The sequence below is a fragment of the Corvus moneduloides genome, chromosome 3, assembly GCF_009650955.1.
Source record: "Corvus moneduloides isolate bCorMon1 chromosome 3, bCorMon1.pri, whole genome shotgun sequence".
NCBI lineage: Eukaryota > Metazoa > Chordata > Aves > Passeriformes > Corvidae > Corvus > Corvus moneduloides.
In genome coordinates this window covers 100,450,429-100,470,883 of record NC_045478.1, presented here as the reverse complement: position 1 = coordinate 100,470,883, position 20,455 = coordinate 100,450,429, and the positions used below count along the sequence as shown (strand labels likewise).

Sequence of the window (20,455 nt, the reverse complement as noted above, 5' to 3'; positions counted from 1 at the left end):
ACATTATTTTTATTTTCATTTTCATGCTTTTTTAAAATTTTGAGTAACTTCTGTGTTGACAATGCAGAAACAATGTTATGATCCTTCACTACCTATTTCACTTCGCCCCTTCTTAGTTTAATCCCAGGAACTGAAGGAATAAGTATTTATTTCTGTGGCAATTTTCCATTAAAAATTGTATGATTTCTATTTTCATTTCTCACTTTTAGTTTACAGAATAGACATGAAGGTATAGAGAACACTAAGGAAAAAATATTTTTATTTTTATGTCAGAATATATGGTAGGAATAGAAACCTTACTGAAGGCCTCAGATGAAAGCACGTTTTTACTCACTATTGTGTACCAGGGTTTACATATACATGCAAAAAAACAAATTCACTGCAACTCTTTTGGTGATAATTTAATAGAAAACAGTAATTAATGCCAGGGGGCTGCATATACCCTTCTTTTGAAAACGGTGTGGGAAAATGTGATACAGTGCAGTATATCTTTGGCAGATATACTTATCTCAAAGCTGCAGTATTTTCCTGGATGTATGGAATCTGTTAAATAGGAAAGAATTCCATCTTGGGTGAAGAGAAAGTCTGAACATGTAGTGGAGTTGAAAAATTCCTGCAGCTGAGTATGTGAACCTCATGTTCCTCTCCATCAGATTGAAGCCTGCACGGTGTATGCCTGCGTGAGGAGCAACGGGACCCAGATCACCACTGTGGAAGATGAGCCAAAGCAGCTGTCAGCACCCATTATTCACATAATTGGCTCAAGGTACTGTGCTATAGGTGGCTTTCATGTCTCAGGGAGATTTGTAGCAGGAATGGGGACCAGAATGTAAAGTTGTCTTCTCAAAATTGAGTAAGGTGCATAAAAGAATTCAGTATACACTTTGAAAACATTTTTAGTGGTTGTTATCTTTGGTCTTGGAGTTTTTGTGCTGAAAGATCAATCAAAGAAGTCTCACCCTTGGTTGATTGTATATACCCATTTGGGTATCATTGTGCTGTGATAATAAATAAGGCATAAGTGGAAATAGTTACAAGAAGAAGTGTAGTGGAATGAAAATTATCACATTCTTCTGTCAGTTAAGAAGAGGAAGATTAATGTTCAGGGAGCAATGTGATGCTGATAATGGAAACTTAGAATAATTCTGGGTAAGGAAAGAAGTCACCTATCACAGCAGTACGAATTAGTAAGCTATCTGGAAAGGCGTGCATATCTATGTCTCCTTGAACCACTGTTTGCAATCTGCCTATCCACTACATCCACGGGCATGGGCAAACTTCCTAATTGTAAAGAGAGCATCAAATCTGCAGTCCTTAGAAGCAGCCAAATAGTAACTTCCTCAGTGATTCTTTGGGAGTTCATATCTTCCAAAGACAAAGTAAAACTAAACTTGCAAACACATTTTTCAGAATCACACCAACAATAAAGCAGTTAACCTCCTGTGTCTGTGTTAGCATTCCTGTGATTTTCCACTTCTGGTGGAGTATGCTTATTAGCAGAGTTTCTTTCATCAAAAGGAAAAAAAAAATCTATTGAAAATAACTAGTATCTACCATCTGAGCCTTCCGAAATGGCCTGCAGAATGGGGTTGCTTCTCCAGTCTCTTAAGGACTTTGGCTTCCTGTTTGCTATTTGTATATTTTGCTTGAATTGAGCATTTGTCTCTGTTATAAGGGTGAAATTAAGCTTGCTATTTTTCTGTCACACATATAGATATAGTCAAATCTTGTTTGATGATAAGAACTCAGTTCAGGGTCTCATCTTTTGCCCTTGGCTTTAACTTATGTATGCCTTTGTCTGTATTGTCTGTACTTGTCTGTACTGCAAACACTTATGCATGTTTCTGCTATTATATATAGACTAAATATGTCATAACACATGAATGCAAAAGGATCAAAAATGCCTTCCTACTTTATAATCTGCTCAGCCAGAAACAGACTCTGTTTCTACACTGCCTTTTCCTACATGTCATATTACCATCAGCTGTTCTTATATCCCAAAAGAATACTAACTACTGATCGATTGCCCGGACATGTCTGGCCGTGGCCTACATGTGCCCCGGGTAGTTCATTTATTTGCCACGGTGGATTTGCTAGAGTGGAATTTAATCAATAGCTAATTCATTAATTCTGGTCCTCGAGTATGTAGGGATTGTGCAGTGTAAAAATGACTGGCTGGCTTCAGCTTTGATTGAAATATGACAAACACTACAGCTGACAGCCTTGGCGGGTCCTGGGCTGAATATGAATTTTGCTTATTTATCCTCTATAAAAGAAAAAGCTTGGGCAAAAAACCTCCCCAGTTTGTGTGGACAAGAGGACATTTTAATACATATCTTCAATACATCAGAGAGTGAAAAAAGGCTTTTCTGGAGTATAGACTCATGGGATACCTGAGTTATAATAAAGCCTGTGCAGTTTATTGTCTTTAATTGGAATCATGGCATTTTTCCCTCTTCTGAATCAGTTTGGGGGGCTGTATTATTGATGAGAATGCTGTAGGATAATGTCTTTGTAGCATTCACAAATAATTGTTTTAAAATTTGCCTCAAGGTGCTACATGACAGAAATTATAATTTCACCCACCAACTTAGAAGTCTTTCTGATAGCAGCTCCATCCACACTGTTCTAATGAAGGTTATACCACCAGAGCAAATATAAATACCTTATTTTTCCACCCCTTACAGTTAATAACTCAGCTTCAGGCTGAAACTTGGCACAAAAGGTCGCAGTCCTGATATAATTATTTTATAATGCCAAACTTCAAACAGAACACAGTATGGGACCCAATCCTGAAGTCCTAAGTCAGGTTCTGGTTTGTTGTGTTTCTTGCTTGCATTTAGGGTTTTTTGGGAGAGAGGTTGCATTGACCATGTTTAGGTAGAAACAGATGCCATTGAAATCAAGTATGCTTTTGGTTTGTTTTGTTTTTAGTTAGGACCTCAGGATTTGACTCTGTAGACAAGCATTTTATTTTATTGCACAATTTAGAAATTCTCTGAGTACTGAATGCAGGTGGATGCTGACTGAAAGTTTGGGTAGTTGATTTAATTCTCATGATGTGTTGGAAAATACTTCATTCTGCTTTAAAACACTCTTCTTTCTCTTTTTCCTTGTATCCAGCAATTCTGTTGCATGCCTAATTCAAAGGTTGATGGCTCAGAAAATACCATGTGGCCTAATTTAGGGAATCTAGGAAAAATCCTCCGTGGTTTCATGAAGAGAGGGCCCTTTAAGCACCTTGGGGAGGAACCAGAAACCCTGGTCAGGATGTAATGGAAAGCTCAAAGCAGATAAGGCCATGGGAGAAGAGTTAGGTGGGTTCTTTGGCTTGGTGTTCAGTATCACGGGACTTAGGAAGGTTTCTATATCAGTTGCTCTTTGTGGGTGAATGAGGAGGAGGCATTATTTCAAATGAACATGGTCGTGAAAAGATTTTAGGAAAAAAGTGGATAGAACGCAGCAACAAATTATTGGGATTATGGTATTTGTTCATGAGTTCTAAAGGACATCAAGTATGAAAGTGTCAAACTGCTGTGCTGTGTTAAAAAGCCTTTAAATTGGTCTAATTGCTGGACAAATGGAAGAGAAGAAAATGTAGTGCAGATTTCACCCAGGGGATATTGGTAACTAAAGATCAGGAAGTCTGATTTTCCATACTGGGGAGGTGGTCAGAGAGCCAGAAGACACCTGATCGCTCTCCCTGCTCTAGTCATGGGAAACACGAATCACGGAAAGATTTCTCCAGGAAGTTTGTAGCAACAACAGAAGCATGATGCCATTTATCAGACTGTCTGGCCTGTGTCATACTGCCTCTCTAATTATGTCAGCCCTGCATCCACGATGCAGCAGGTACTTAACTCCTGTGCAATAATGCTGCAGCAGTTGCTCAGTGTGATCTCCTGATCAGGGAAGTATTTTATCCATTAGTCATTAATAATAGCAGTGTTCCCTATCTTAAGACTGTCAGGTGAATCTTGTGGGTTTTTTTTGTTTTGCTTCCAGCTCCTAAAGGTAAAGTCATTGAATCTTTGATGTTTTGATTTTAACTCTTGCATGTGATGAGACTAACGGAACATTCATTATCAAGATTCTGAAATGAGGCCTTGATATATCTTTAATCTTCCTTGTTAAACCTTTAATACTGTGTTGAGAAAAAAAAATTAAAATCAGGAGTCCTTTTCTGCCTTATGGGCACTTGGAGCTGGTGATGAAGCAGGAAAACCCCAGAATTTTATTTCCACAGTGTTTTATCAAAATATGTCTGAAGTGATATCAAAATTCAAAAATACTGTTATTTTTCATGGATTTCTAAAAAAAAATATTTCTACCTAGAAATGTCAAAAATAATTGTCTTTACATCCATGAGCCAAATGATTTCACTTTGCTCTCTTTCACAAAAGAAAATACACTTTCGTGGATCAGTTTGAAACTGTTTATCTCCCAAAAGTGCTTTCATGGACCTTGTTGTCTGAAGCAGATTGTTTCTGTGAACCTGGCGAGGCTGCCTTGCCTGCTTCAGTATTTTCACCTGAGTGACCAGCAGTGGGACTCATCTGGCATTGGAACTATCATAAAAGGGCAGACACTTGGAGTGTTCTCTGTGCAGACAAGGATTATACCCCACCTGCCAAGTGTTGCATGTTTTTTGTCTGTGCCTACAATTTGTGAGTCTGCTTCTGTAGGTCAGGCTGTGGGCACTTCCCAGGACAGACACAACTCCAGTGCATCCCACAGGGAGTGACTGGATAGAAGGAGAGGACAGGCAGGCTCTGTCCCCGTGTTCCTGCAGCTGTATCAGATGCACCACACGTGACACAGCTGCCTGCACACTAAAGTGCCCATCATGTCCCATTAAATCTGCACCTGCTCAAGAAGGTTTTCAGCTCAGCCTCATCCCTCAGATGAGGGATGTCAAAAAGTCTCTGCAGTCCCATGAAAACCCTGCTGTTCTTTTTTAAACTGAGCTATGCACTGCTCTTGCTGTGTTTCCACAATTTGCCATGGGTGGCAAACATCAAGTGTAGGCGTAACTGAAACACCCCTAAAATTGTGAAGGAGTCTGCTTATCTAGGAGCCGGGTCTGGAAGGTCATACCGAGCTTTACCTCGTTGGCAGTGGTCAGTGAATTCCCATTCCACACAATTTCCTTGTTCAGCTGCAGGTTTGTGTGATATCAGGCTATGTCCACCGAAAATGTGTATCTATCAAATAATAATAAAGGGATTGCTTGTTAAAGGAAAGCAATACATGCTGAGCTCTGCAGAAAAGGCAAAATGTTTGAATCATTGCATTAATTCTTAGGCCTAATTTGAAATTATATTAGAGGGAAATATCACTTGAAAATCTGCAAAAAGCTGGCACAATACTCTGAAAATATACTCATGAGGGTCTGAATGAAACTTGGAGAAAGCAAATCATTCAAAAATATGACTGGGAATGCTTTCTTTGCTCCTGTGATCTATTCTGTGCAAAGACCAGGAAAGAGTTACAATGGCATTTATAAAGGCTAAAGTACTACCCTTCTTTTCCTTTTCTTTTTACCTTTATTTCCTGAAGTTTGTACAATGTATTTGCCTGCTTTTCCAGTTTTAAGTGTAACATTATTTAAATGTGGGTGAGTGCATTTGTGTATGAGTTCATGTGTACATGGTAGAATAGGTAGAGAATACAAAATAGCAATGGATGGAATATGGAATTAAATCTATGGTTCAGATGAAGACCTTGGAATGATTATGGTGACTCTACAAGCCACCTATGAATTTATTCCCTCATAGGTGACATTAATTCCTGTTCTGCAAAGGCTTATTGCTGTGTGTATTCCTCTGTTTATACCTCAAGGAAGTGAAATAATTGTTCACTTATTTTTATTCTGTTAAGATGTCAAAGTTTATCTCAGCAGCTGCTGTTTCACTGTAGCATTTTCACTTTAAATTAATGCTAATTTCTGATGTCACTGGCATTCTGACAGTGACTGTGTAATTGGGACATGGAGATTAAAAAGAGGTACTTGGTGCCTAACTATGCAGTGTTGTCAGTCCTCCTATTGATCTACATGTAGCATTGGGATTCCTTCTCTCTACCCAAAGAGTCACAGTGAAAGAAATTTGTGTCTTATGCAAGACTCCACAGTGATTATACAAGAAATGAAGCATTCATTTGAAATATCAGTGGAAAATTTGTATTTTTGTTTCAAATGTCCCTTTTCATTTTTTTTTTTTTTTAGTTTATTGTAATGCTTAGTGATATTTTGAGGAAATAGCTCACACATTTTTAGTGGTGAGAGGCATGCTACAACTGAACATGATTTAACAATATCCCTTAAGATATTTTCTACCTTAAGCTGATGATGGTCTGATCTCAAACCTGAAATCAGCTACAGAATTTTGTTTTACAGACAGTCTTTGCAGGCTGCTGCAGCAATACTTTTGCACTCAGAAGTTTTGAGTCTTAGTCATGATAAGCACTTCCGGTTTTTACTTCTAATTTTATGTCAATGAAAATATTTAAGTACAGAAGGGAACTAGTGCTTACTGATGCTGTAAGGAGTTTTAATTCTATGCTGAAGAATACATCTCAAAGCAACATACTCTTTTTATTTTTAAGTAAGCATAAGTCAAGATTAAGACAAGCCTGTTCTAAATGGTGGCTGAGCACAGTGTGAGTAAGCTGCATTGGGAACAGCACAGAGGGAAAGGGATGGCCTTTAGCCCCCCCACTGCCCATCCTCTACCAGGTTCCTGTCTGAGAAAGGAACAGGCACACTGGTGCTGACAATAGCTATGCATCAGGAAAGGCATATTGTGTCCTTTCTCCTACCACTGAAATGAAAGGAGTAAAATGCTAGAAAGTTTATTACACTTAAGCTTCCAGAAGTGAGAACGAGATGTCATTTAAACAGCAACATTTAAGGACTTTGGTTGCATGTGTGATTTGTTTTCCTGGAGCATTAGCACATATTGACACTTTTTAAAAACTTTTATACCTTTGGTTATTTAAACACCTGTGAAATTTGTTATCCAGAACATTTTAGAAACTTCAAAATGTTTCACTCCATGTGAACTAGTGCAAAGAAGAACTATTATATGCTAATCATTTAATGTAAGTAGCTATAGAGACATAAATACATCCAAAAGTTGAACAGATGTTGATTTTTCTTATTGCAGATCTCTTCAAATCAACTGGGCATCTCCAGGACAGCCAAATGGCATTATCCTGGGGTATGAACTCTTACGTAAAGCGTGGCAGAAGTGTGCTTCATCAAAGACTCCAAGGAGCAGCAAAAGTAATAGAATGTGCATCTCATTAGAATGTAAAAAAGATGAAAATATCTGTGGAGAAGTGTGTTACCATCCAGAGTCGGAGGTACTTCTATATTCTTAAGTTATGTATATAATGAAAAATAATATTTTTAGGAATAGGTGTGTAAACCAAACCTCTCCAGTTATCAGAGGAAAGGAAGTGGAGGGTTCTGCTTCTTTGGATACCTTTCAGAGCCTTGATTTTAAAGTATCTTGAAACTCTTTAAAATCAAATGTGGATGTTAGAGCTCATACAGGGATAGCTGTCTGTGAGTCAGCTGATGACAGGTGATTCTTTGTTTGTTGACCTCATTTCTTCTGTTAGGAGAAATGAATTGGTAAGCATTTATGAATGTGTTTATTTGGTTTGGTTCAGTTTTGAAGTGAATCTTCAGATTGTTTTCATTATTACCTGCTGGTTAAGGGTAGAAGTCATTTTAATACACGTGAATGAAATTCCTTGCACAGGAACCTGTGTTTCAAAAACCCTTCAAGTATGTTGCAGGTCTGGATGGGGATTTTGCTTTCCCAACCACTACGTGGACCACCTCACTTCACAAGCATGTATATGAAGTTTCTTCCCTTCAGAAAGCTTTGCTCCATGTGTCTAGTGCAGATGTTTATCCCAAGAATTCAGGCTATATAGGTGTTCCCAAGTAAATCACACAAGCCACGTGTAATGAAGTTTGAGGAGTGTCACCTCTTGAGTCCACTGACACAATCCCATTGTGACAAATCACATGGTGGATACACCTAGATCTCAGTATGTATTTTGGCATCATGCTTGGGGCAATTGGCACCAACTTGGGAGGAGCTGTTGACTCTTCCGAAGGCAGAGAGGCCCTGCTGAGAGATCTCAGCAAATTAAGAGAGATGGACAACCACCAACCTTATGAAGTTTAACAAGGGAAAGTGCTGGATTCTGTGTGTGGGAAAGGGCAACCCCTGTACATACATGGTAGCTCATATGGCTCCTTTTGCATAAAGTCATTGCACTTGACCACTGAAAGGCCACAGGAAATTTCTAGCTGTATGTAGAATTTGAAAAATGCTGGCAAAACTATAAAGTTGCTTGCTGTGTGGGGAATCATTCAAATCCTGCATGGCAAATAGTGGTTATTAACCTGGCTTGCTGGTTTTTTTTCCTCCCTCTTAAATTATTCCTTGGTTTAATGCTTAATGACCAGATTCTCTGTAGAAAAAATCTATTTAGATTCAGCTACAAGTGGTTAGCTGTTACATGACAATGATGAGCAACTCTGAATGGGATCTATCATGATTTGTTAGATGCATTTTTAAATTATGGCTATTTTCAGGTTAATCTTCATATGAGTTCCTGTTGAGGAGTAGGATCAATAGCATAGCAGGAGTCTGTAATGGTTTTTATTGACAAATGAGGTAGAAAACTCTTAGTTTGAAAGTAAGATTTAATGTCATGAAATAGTGTCTCTATTTGTCAAAGACATCATCACATGTTCTGTGACTAAAGCAAACAACATGTATTCACAAGATTCACTGTCAGACAAGACAGTAATTAAGGGAGTGAGTTATTTGAGGGGTTCAAATCAAAATATAAATTATTCCAGCCAACACAGCTTAGCTTTTGAGTTCCCTCAAAAGCAATACTATATTAAATACAAGTATTTCTGAAATCTCACAAGAGAATTATAGGCAGCCCTTTTTTCTAAAGGTAAAATTATTTATTTCAGGTTTCTGGCACGTAGACTTTTACTACATCTTGGCATGTGCATGAATCAAATTTGTATTAAATTAGTTTTAGAAGTTTTCCTTTTCATTTTTATTTTTTCAGTCTTTGTACATTTATGATAACTTTGAGCTTGGAGAGCATTCATTTTTTTTTCTATCTCCAGGCTTTCTAATTTTTTCTGATTAATTTTGCATTACATTGTTCTAATGGTCTCTGTGTTCTCTGAGCCTGTGGTTAGGAGTGGGTGCTATTTGTTAAGTAATGGATATATAATAAATGACTGGAAGGTCCACAGGAAACTGAAGCACTCACACATAAAATGACATGGGGGTAATTTTTGTGGGTGAATTGATTAAGCTTCCCCTCCCAATGCTTGGTCTGGTTTGCTATATGTATCTTCACTAGCCATCCAAAACGTCTGTAAGAGGCATCTACAGAGCTCTTGGTGCCTTTTGAGCCTTTTAAACTGGAGTTCTTGACAGGGACAGCATAAGGCAGTGGCAGTCCTCTCTCATTTTTTTATGGAAGTCACTGTCAGGCTTTATGCTGGTGTTTGTGGTCCTTGGATTTGCTAGTCTGCTGGACAGAAGTGAAAAGCAGCACTGATCAGTATATACTTGTTCCAAAAGCCTCTTGTCCCAGTGCCAGCTGCACTTCATAGAACTGAAGAATGGAAGGGAGTTGGAAGTTGGGTTGGAAGGGAGTTAAAGACCATCTAATTCCAACCCCTTTCCATGGGCAGGCACACTTTCCACTGGACCAGGTTGCTCAAAGTCCCATCCAGCCTGGCCCATTCACCATTCATTGTACAGCCAAATGTGAAGAGACACCACTGAGAATCAAATGCTGAGCAACTTAAATAATGTTCAGATCTAGAATGAAGTTTTTGGTTCATTTGATGATAGGCTGGTCAGCAGAAGCAGGCAGTTGTATATAAATAGATCCAATCGACAAATAGGTTGTGGAGTTCTCACTTTTGCTCAAGTCACTTATTGCACCTTGTTTACAAGACAAAAACTGGATCTAATTTCCCTCTTGAAATTTTCTTGAACTCATGAGTATGAAGTGAGAGGAAAACCAGACCTCTTGTACAAAAATTATTTCAAGATATGTCTTTGGTTATTTACTAATCTTTCCTTAAGGATTTATGGATTACATTTGGCATCATCGGCTTGCTATTGTAAGGCACTGCAGAAAAAGAGGGATTTGTTATGATTCAGCTACAGAAGAGATTGCCAAAATATAATCCACTCCAGTAAAAGAAGTACCAGGGTGTATTGTCAGTGTGCAGCAGAGTGGGATGCAGGGACTCTTCATCCAACACTGGCTGAGCTGGGTGCAGACAAGTGGTGCAGCTCTGTGTGGAAGGCAGTGGAAAAACAGCCCGGCTGCCAGGCTGCACTGCTGTGTGTGCTGCATTTGGGATCCGGTGCTTGGGACTGTGCTCTGCAAATAAACCAACTTGCTCTGAGCCTTCTGGGGATTCTCTAAAAGGGCAAGTGACCTTTTCACTAGGAGGGACATGTGTACATGCACATTCATGGGCTCATGCAGGCCCGATATTAAGCCCAGTGAAGACCAAACATTCTTCCCATCCTAAATAATGTTTGCATCAGATCCTTACTTCTTCTTTCTAGTTTTTATCCAGTTTTCTGCTTCAGTGTGAGGATTCTTTGTTATTTTAAATAAAGCTAACGTATTGTTTAGCCTAGTATTCTTACCCTGGTGTTTAATCAGACTTGTATGGATTTATTTCTTGAGCACAGAAAGAATTTAGAAATATTTTTGTGTGTGTATTTTTGCAGAAGAGCTGAAAATACACTGGGATGTTGAATTTTGTCTGCTGCCAGGAAGATCCCTGTGTCCCGTGTACCTTTTACAGTAACAAACTGTGCTGCTTGGGTATTTCCAAGTTGCCAAAATTGTCGGTCTTTCTGTAGCTGTTTTCAGTAAGATGTGATCCATAACTCTTCCCATATGTGAAGTCTCAAAAGAGACATCTGCTTACAGAGCACATACCATGAGGATTGCAGAGGTACTTCAATTAAGGGAGTGTGCCTGAGCTTCACCCATCAGGTAGCATCATCTCAGTATCAATAGGGAAGGCATTCCTGCATTATCCATGGAGCTACCAAACTGTTTGTCTGTTGTTACTGACACCCTGAGGTGAACTCTGAAAATAATGAGACAGGTACAGTGAAAATGTAATTAAAGGAGTGGCATAAAGGCTAATAATTTCTGCTCACTTTGCATTGTGAGTATGAACATCAGTGGTTAAAAGGGTCCTGACTGAAGGTGTTAACACAGCTTCAGCACTTTTTATTTTCAGGTGCAACAAGCTGTATCAATCTGCAGTTAATGAACTAATCAAATATAACTGACATTAGTAGGAAGTACAGGCTTACCCCTTTACTCATTGTAATTAATGTGCCATTTATTAAAAACACCAGCAGGACTCTTTTTTAAGGACAGGAGGAGCAAAACAGTCGCTTCACAGCCAGCTTCAAAAGCTGCCAGCAATAAAATGTAACACATCTTGACACTGGTGAAAGGTATGCCATCAATATTTATACAAAATTTACTATTAATGTTAGCAATGTTGTGCAAATTCTTTTCAAGTTCTTTAAGGCTTAGAGAACCTTTAAAAATATCACACTTCTTGTTATAACAAACCTGAAAGACAGGAAATTAAACTCATTTTAGGAAGATCATATGTAGTGATTTGTAACAGAGTAACAATAATTTCTGCTCATGGATTTTAGATTAAGTCTGTATCAATTACCAAAAGAGAACAACAGTTTGAGAAAAGAAATTTATAAGTATGCTTAGCTAAAAAGGGTGTCTGTATAGATTCAGAAATAATTTAAGTAAAATAAGAATGAGCCTTGCTAATTTAAAATATTCCCTCTCACATGAGAACATGATGGGTCAATCATTACTCTGGTGTTTGCTCCACAGGCAGAAATTTTTAATGAACTCCTGTAGCTAATAGGAATTCCTGAGAGTGTTTTGTGAATTGCTATTTCACAAAGTGGCTCTGGCAGCAAGCGTTTGACAAGAAGGATAAACATGGCTGCCTAGCACATCTGTTTATTTGAGTAAATCAGTCTTAGCTCAACTGGCATGTGTCCATAAGGCCAGATAATATCCTTCAGCAAAGTCTTCAGCAAGCAGAGGGATCAGGGATGACACACTTGTAATTAAAAGAGAGTTGCATAGATAAGTTTGGAGTATTTTTAAAAATTGTTACAATATTGTGTAAGCCTGCCTGCCAGATTTGATATCTCATTACTCAGTGCTAGTGTCATGGCTGACTGGGCCTTTCTCAGGCATCATAATAAGCCTTTCTTTGTGCCCAGCCCTTCCCAGTCCCTGTGCTCCTGGATCACAGTCCCCCTATGTGCTTGGGTGGGAAGAGAATGACAGGATTGATTTGTGAGCTCCTTTGTGAGGTTCCTGATACTTTTAAGGGCTTCTGTGACAGCTAAGGATGAAAATCTTGTATCATCTTCATAGAGAGTAAAGATCTCTGGTTGCCAAGTGTATGTTGAGCATTTGACCCTCTTTACAAGGGTGAGATCTCCTACCTGCCTGAAATGTTGGTGGCACCGTATTTGTTCACTCCAAGGCTTCTGCTTCCATGTGCAGGATAGAACCACCCAGTTGGGACTGTCACATTTAGATGTAAGAGGATGAGCTAATAATAACCTTTTGCCACTGCAACTTTCAATCCATCTGATTTTCTTCTTTTTCTATGACGCAAGTTTAGCATTACTTGAATGGGTTTGGGTTTTTTTATGGATTGATAATGCAGAATCCTTGGGCTGAATACCGATGCAAATAGTGTCTCTAGAGGACTGCCAAAAAAGTGTTCTTTAGAAATTTACAGCTGACTGCAGAGGATGTTGTGAAACTACATAATAATGGCACCAACTGTATCACTTGGCAATGCCAGATGAGAGTCTGAATGTGTTTTAGAACTGACTGGACCCCTCTTTGGAAACTATCTATAGGTTGTTGAGAAATACTGAGGATCTTACGTAATTTTTAACAAGGGAAAGTAGCTTCTGAAACTACTGTAGCACATCTGGATGTACAACTGGGGATTTTGTGTGGGAATTGAGGAGGAAAAGGAGAGACACCAGTAATAATGCGATCTTACAAGCAGTGTTTCAAACGGAATGCTGTAGAGTTAGTACTAAAATGGCTCTCCCAGTGTTGGTGTGAAATACACAGAGCAGCCCTTTCTACGGAGGATTCATGAGAGAAGTGACATTTCTTAAAACCAGAAGCATCTCATGGAAAGCAAAATGACTGCTCAAGCATTTGAGCCTGGATAAAGCCAAAGATGTGCAACTTTCTTTCTCTGAAAGGTGGAAAGACTGCGTTCAGGTGAAATTTGAGTGGTGGCCATCACTAAAAAGAATGAAAAATGAAAAATGGGATGACAAATGAAATACATGAAAAGAGAAGGTGGTATTGGGCCAGACAGATCACAGAGGGAGACACCAGACAATCCTGAGTGGCACAAATTGGGACCAAGAATGCCTGAGGAACATGTGTTTGGCCTTTTTTCATTCAGGCAGGTACAGAATTTCCGACTGGTGTCTCAAGCTCAGGTTGCAGTAAAACGGATAAGACAGGGCATTTTTACAAATGTCAAGAACTGTTGCTAAAGGTGATCTATTCTGAGCAAAGTGGCACAAGAGAACTTGGGTTTGTGTTTTTCAGAATGCTTTTAAGTGACTTGGAAATACAGAGAGACCAGGTAAACTTTTAGGTTTCTTTGGAGCCAATTGTAAATGAAGAAAAACTCAGCCTGGAGTGCATGCCAGTCATTATAAAATATCCAAAAGCTAGGAACCAGGGAAGATATGTAAAGCAGAGTTTTATTTGACATCTTAGCTAATGATCTGGAAGAAAGAACAGTAGGTTAATTAAATTCATAGATTGGATTATATTACCAGTGACAAAGTGGACAGCAAAATAATATAGTAGGGCCTACAGAGATACAAAATTCCTGAACAGAAAAGAACAAATTGCAGATACATTGGTAGTGTAAAACAGATGCTGAAGGGGAAAGTGTGCTGGAAAAGCTGGAAAGTGTCACAATTCAAAGCATATAAGGTTATAAAACTTAAAAATATAATGAGGAAACAGGAACCTTTGCTGTCCTACCTCATGTTAATTGTGGGTTACCTGTTGTTTATGTATTGTAAATTGCAGCTTCAGAACCTAACCTAATACTCCCAAGGGTGATGGAATAATGGCCATTCAAAAGTGAACAAAACAAAGCATCATCCATCTGAAGTCAAAGAGAGTTTATGACATCAGAAAAACAATATTTTGTGTGTATATATTTTTATTAACATTATAATTATAATGCAAAATAGATGCCCTGAGCCTATTAATACACATTTTTAAAAGTTTTTTTTCAGGTAGTAGTTAAAGTACCTAAGTAAACAAAAGATCCTTCAGAGGAACACTTCCTTTCTTTGTTGCCAAGCTAACCTGATTTAGGACATGGTGAAAGTCAGTAGTGGAAGAGGTCCATTTCAAAAGAAAACAAAGGAGGAACTCTGCTCTAACATCTGTGCTCTCCTGCCAACTCCATTTCATGTCTAGCTGCAAGAAGCTCGTATAAGTTGCAATGACTAAAGATTCCAAGTTTACCATTTTTATGGTTATCCTACTGACTGTGCTGTGTGATTTGCTGGGTATTCAGTTTGCTACTCCATTGACACAGGAGTAAGTGTATAAATAATTATTTGATTGTTCAAGCATATAATTTTCTTGACAGCACCTAGAAAGAAGTCCACAGTTAAAAGGCCTTTTCAAAATTCATTTCCATATAAATTTTATTTTTAAAAAAATTCTTATATAAATACTATTCTCTTGAGATCACCTTGTCTGAAGAACTGTGGTCATAAGTAAGCAATCGTGCGCTATGAGAAAAAAATTCCACTTATTTTTATGTGAAAGAAAACCCAAGAGCTCATATTGGGAAATACTGTTTTTCAGTTGTAAGGGTTTCATCATAAATGACGAAAAAAAAAATAAACAAGAATTGGGAAGAAAAAAAAAGGGTCAGGTGATGGTAGACTAAATCCACATATTGCAATCTACTCCACATTGAGAGACTAAACAGCCTGCAATCATGAAGATGATTCGTATTAATGGACTATTTTATTAAGGTGCAGTATGGTTGAAGGCCACAGAATAGCAGCATTCTGTCAGATACACAGTAGTTTATTGAAGTCTGATAATGCTGGAGGGCACAGAATTTTAGCCAAGTTACATTTTATTTGACTGCAGTCATATTAGTGTCTGCACTAGGATACGTGTTTTCATATACATTGTTTTGCCAGACAACACATTATGTTCTGTTTTACAGATATTGCCTTACTGATTTTCTTTTTTTTTTTTTTTTTTTTTTACTACTTCTAGGTATGTTGTAATGGGATTCTGCACGACAATAAACCTGGCTTCCAGTGCTGTGAGGACAAGTACATTCCATTTATTCTTAATTCACCAGGGGTTTGCTGTGGTGGGCAGATACATGCTGTGCAACCGAAACATCAGTGCTGTGGTGGTTATTACACCAGAGTTTTAGTAGGTAAGACACAGCTCCTTTCCACTGCTTGAATGAAACAAAACAGCAAAGTTGATATATTTGTTAAACCAAGGAGAATGAAAACAATAAATGTGAGATTTATCAAGACTTCTAGATGCCTTTGAGAGTTGTGTTCAGTGAAAATTGCACTCACTTTGCCTTCTAAACACAGTACACTCTGTTTATACAAGAAAGGCTTAATTGATGAAACCTGATGATTGGGTCATTTCCCAGAGAACTAATTTATGCCAAACTGTACTTAATTGCAGTAAGTGCTGCATAATGGGGAGGGCAGTTCTGCTTAATAGGAACACCGTCAGGCAATTTAGTGGTGAAGTTTAGTTCCCTGCTTGACTTGACCCCACATGATTTTCCATAGCCATTTCTGTTGTGGAACAATTGTTAGCATTTGGTGTTGATATTCTGGATTTCGTCACTTCTACTTGTTTCTACATTGTCTACCCTTTGTTTCTACTAATGTTACACATCAAAGTATACCTCCCACGTGCATTAACTTTATGGTAATTTATCCTTTTCTTATTCTCAGGGTGGTTTGGGAAGTTTGCCAAAACGGTGCTTCTGTGTTACTGTCCAGAGTTCGGTTTTCCAGTTTGTTGGTGGGTCGTTGTTGATGGGGAAAGGGAGAAAAAGGGGGAGGAGAGATCCCTTTTGTGGGGGCAGTGTTCAGAGCATATAACTCTTTGTAGACAATTGTCAGGTCAGGAGCTAAAGTGCTTCCATTACTCACAAGCTGGCACACATTCCGTAGGCTCAGAAATGCTTGACATTTTGCCAACACGTTCAGCACATCCCAAGTTCTGATCTTTTGAAAAGTAATTCATCTATCACAGTATTAGAATGCCTTCCATGATGTCATCAGAAAAATGCTATCACATGGAAGAACCCTAGAAGAGTATTTTGCTGACCTCATTAATCTCAATGTACTGAAATGGAGAGATTATACTGTGACCTCTGTCCCCATCCAGTGGTCTGTGTTAACTAGCTTAATGTTGTTTACATCAAGAAAGAAAAGCACAGTGGAACAAAATGTCTTATGTCTGAATGTAGTTCTTGCTCAGACAGCAGTCCACAAGCATGAAACAGTGAATATTTGAATATGATTTTAAACGAATTTTTTTTAAGTATATTGCTGTATTATTTTTCTATACTCTAAAGGGCAGCAACATGAACACTGTTGGTCACTTTTTTCTTTTTTATTTTTATAAATATGCTAATAACCTCAAGCTAAGTGTTAATGTGGGTCATTCTTTGATAAGGATAACAATTAACTGGTAAGACTGCATAGTAGTTTTCAGAGGCAGAACATTTTCAAGCCTAGCTTGGAATGGATCCCATTTTGAGAGGTTAATGAGAAGGTTACTGATCCTTTGTGTCTTATGTCTAATAGTTCTTTTAAAAAAAATAGTTTTAGTTCCAATAGATGTAAGCTACATTCTGTGTTTTAATACTTTCTCTGTGTAGCAACTAAATTAGCTTCTGAGGAATGCAGGAAAATATGATGAAGTACCTAGATGGATTATATCTATTATACTCTAAAAATTTGTTCTCATCTTTTTTTTTGTTTATTATTGACATTATTTGATAAAGTTATTTATACAGGAAACTCTCTAAGCATACATATTTCCCAGATGTTGTTTGGCCAGCTCGATAGCTCAGGATGTGCTGAAGCACACTGGGCTTGGAGGCATGAAGATTACAAATTAGGAAGGCAGAATCTCAGTTTCTGAAACAGTAGTGCACAAGGAAGTGCAAACATCCCTCCCAGAACTAAGATGGGAGGCAGAACAAACAATGCTGCTACCACCCAGGCACCGCTTTGGCAAGGAATGTGGGGAGAAAGGAAAACACTGTTCTCCCTCATCTGTTACAGTCTCAGCACATTTTTATTTCTAACAAAAGCTGCACTGAGTTTAGAGCTCTCTGTTTCTAATTCCCAACCTTCCATAAGAAAAGAACTTGAGATACTGCTTGAAATGAGAAAGATGAGTTTTAAAAATCAAAACACGTTTCTTTGATTAACATTCAGGAATCAGAATACTTCAATCGACTCTACTACCCACCTTCAATAGCAAAATAAAATCACTCCCTCCTTCCAAATGACATTTGAGCCACAGAAAACATTGGAACACAGAAAAATAATATAAAAATATTAGAACATTCAATCAGATCAAGTGCAGACACTAGTTAATGAAAACTGTTACCATTTATCAAAAATTTTGTATCCTTTATAGCAGTATGTACTTTGTTCATAGCCCATAGCTTATTCCAGTCCACCCCACCCCACCATTACAGTGTCAGTCTCATTGGCAGTCTTATCCTAAGGTCTTTTCCTGCAAAAGCTGAGATTTTGCTTAAGTAGAAGCCAAGTTCATCAATTGTGATGGTGGTATTTAATTTTTAAAGTGAGTTTAATCCTTAAATTCTCTGTGAGATGAAGTCCTGAGCGACACTCAAACATGAAAAATGCTTTAAGCATTGTGAATTAATTCATCAAAACAAGTTTGGGATGATTTTGAAGGAGACAAGAAAATTTTTTGTCAAGGATAAGTAGGCTGATGGTTCTGTTAAACACAGCAAGAATGTGTTCTCTTTACTGTGTAGCTGCGACTGCAAAACGCTTTCAGCTGTAGAATTGTCATATGTACAGACATTATTTTCATTGCTCTTCTCAGCTTTGTCTCTGTCATGCTTGTGTTTTGATATCTTACAGGGTCTTGGGCCTGAATTAATGAATTCACATTTCTTTAATCATTATTACAAATGAATATAATACTTTTATTGCATTCTAAAGTACCAAGTGGTTCCATGCTTTCACATGGAAAGTTCTGTACATGAAGCTGTGTGAACCCAGACTTGTTGCTATCTGATGAAAGCCTCTCAGGAATTTCAAGAGCTGTAAATGGATAAAATCTTTAATTGAATTCTTATATTGACAGGAGAAGTATGCTGTCCTAATGAAGAGGAAAACAGAGTTTCAGTTGGAATTGGGGACTCCTGCTGCCAGGGAATGCCTTACTCCTCATCAGGCAATCAAATCTGCTGTGGTGGATCCCTGCATGACAGTTTCAATCAGCAGTGCTGTGGTGGAAGGGTCGTAAGCATGGACTCAGTCTGTTGTGGTGATGAAAAGAAAGGGACTGCATACAGACCTCTCACAGGTAAGTGAGAAGTCCTCAAGAAAAAAAGGTCTTAATCTTTGTAAATCTCTTATGACACCAGCTGTTCAGAAGTTACACACTCAGGTTTAAAGTATGTGTGTCAATTTGTTCAAATGTTGTTGCACTTTAGTCACCTATTTTGCTGTACTACAAAATGCTGAGCACTCAGTACCCTTCTTTGCCTTTGTGCAAAAGCTGCAGGGGCTGGAGAAACCAGACAATCCAAAAGGAATGAATGATCTTTCCTTATGCAAGTCAGGAAAAAGTCCCCTCTCAATGAAGTTAGCTTGACCACCTTATCCCACCCTGCATCCCAGTGCAGGGATTTTCCATTTGCTCTGGAAATGTGGGGTTAGTCACCTGGAAACTGAAGATTGCAATGCTATCTGCTTGGTGGTCTATGTCCCTCCCTTGTGTTCATCCCTTTCATGGGGGTAAACCTTCTATAGGCTAAGAAAAACTAATCCCAAGCACTACTCCCTGGCTCATCTGGTGTATCCCATTAATTTCTTGCAAACAACAGGAAATTACTCCGTCATTCAGAGGTACAATCTGAACCTTACTTCATCGTAAAACACTCAGTGACTATATGATGGCAGAGATTGGAAGTATTATTACAAAACCTATTCAGATATTTTCATGTGTCTTTTCTTTCCACGGTTATTATAGACCAATTATACCCCATCAGCCTTAGGCTTTCTCAGCCTGACAGAAAGACTTCAGAAACTATTGTGGTCTCAAAGGGGAGCCAGATTACAAAACACAGAAATAGTGAAGGTCTAATACCAGCTATGCTTGGCATACAGATGGTGTGTGCCAGTTCGAGCCTCTACTTGTACAACTAAGAATCTTAATGTATAACTAAGAATCCAGATCTGAAGGCTGAACTCTTCCTTTCCCCAAGAAATAAGCTCTGTCTTCAGCTCATTTTTTGTATTGCCTGGATCCTTCAGTGGCTGTGGTATTAGGAGCATCCTCGTTGGGTGCTGGCTGTCAGTACAAGTTAATCAGATGAGCATTGACATGGTTTCTGTGGTTTCCATGCTATCCTTCCCTTCCGGTGGTGACTCATGGTGTGTATGCTGTGAGCAGCACTGCTTGCATGATTTTAGCTCCCTCCCTGTGATCCCTAATTGTGCTTGATCTACAGCATCCATGCTCACAATACCAGCTTTGAGCAAGGCCCTCTTGCACAGCCGCGCATTGTGCGGCTGCCACAAGACAGGGCTGGCTCATAAAACATCTCTTTATGTACTTTATTACTTAAACTCTTTTATTTGCCTGCAGGAGCCCTTTAACAAAATCACATTGAATTGACTTTCTCACACCAAATCAAATCTCCCTGGTCCCAGTTCAGTTGTCTTTGTCAATATGTATTTTATAAATGGAGTGAATTAACAGATGCTGTTGGAACAGAACTGCTGGGGTAGCGTTTATGTTTTTACTGCTCTCTCTGGGCAGATGAGTTGTGTAGGAGTGTAATACAGGTATCTTGGGATGAAAGTTATGTTCTTCATTTCAGTATATATGTATTCTTAACAGTTTTTTTTCCCTTAAATATATATATTTAAAAAACCTTTATATCCCTCTTTTAAAAATATGTTTAGCCTGTAGCGTTCAATCATTTACACTATTTTTTCTCAAGAATGGGTTG

The 20,455-nt window shown here is 38.4% G+C and overlaps 1 protein-coding gene across 1 annotated transcript in view; it reads left to right on the top strand.

The window, feature by feature from the left end:
- USH2A (usherin) overlaps positions 1–20,455 on the top strand; it is a 387,508-nt gene that overhangs the window by 269,983 nt on the left and 97,070 nt on the right. Inside the window, 4 exon segments of the mRNA XM_032102996.1 lie at positions 654–766; positions 7,167–7,365; positions 15,457–15,625; positions 18,580–18,801. Of these exon segments, the coding sequence (XP_031958887.1) occupies positions 654–766; positions 7,167–7,365; positions 15,457–15,625; positions 18,580–18,801 (703 nt within the window).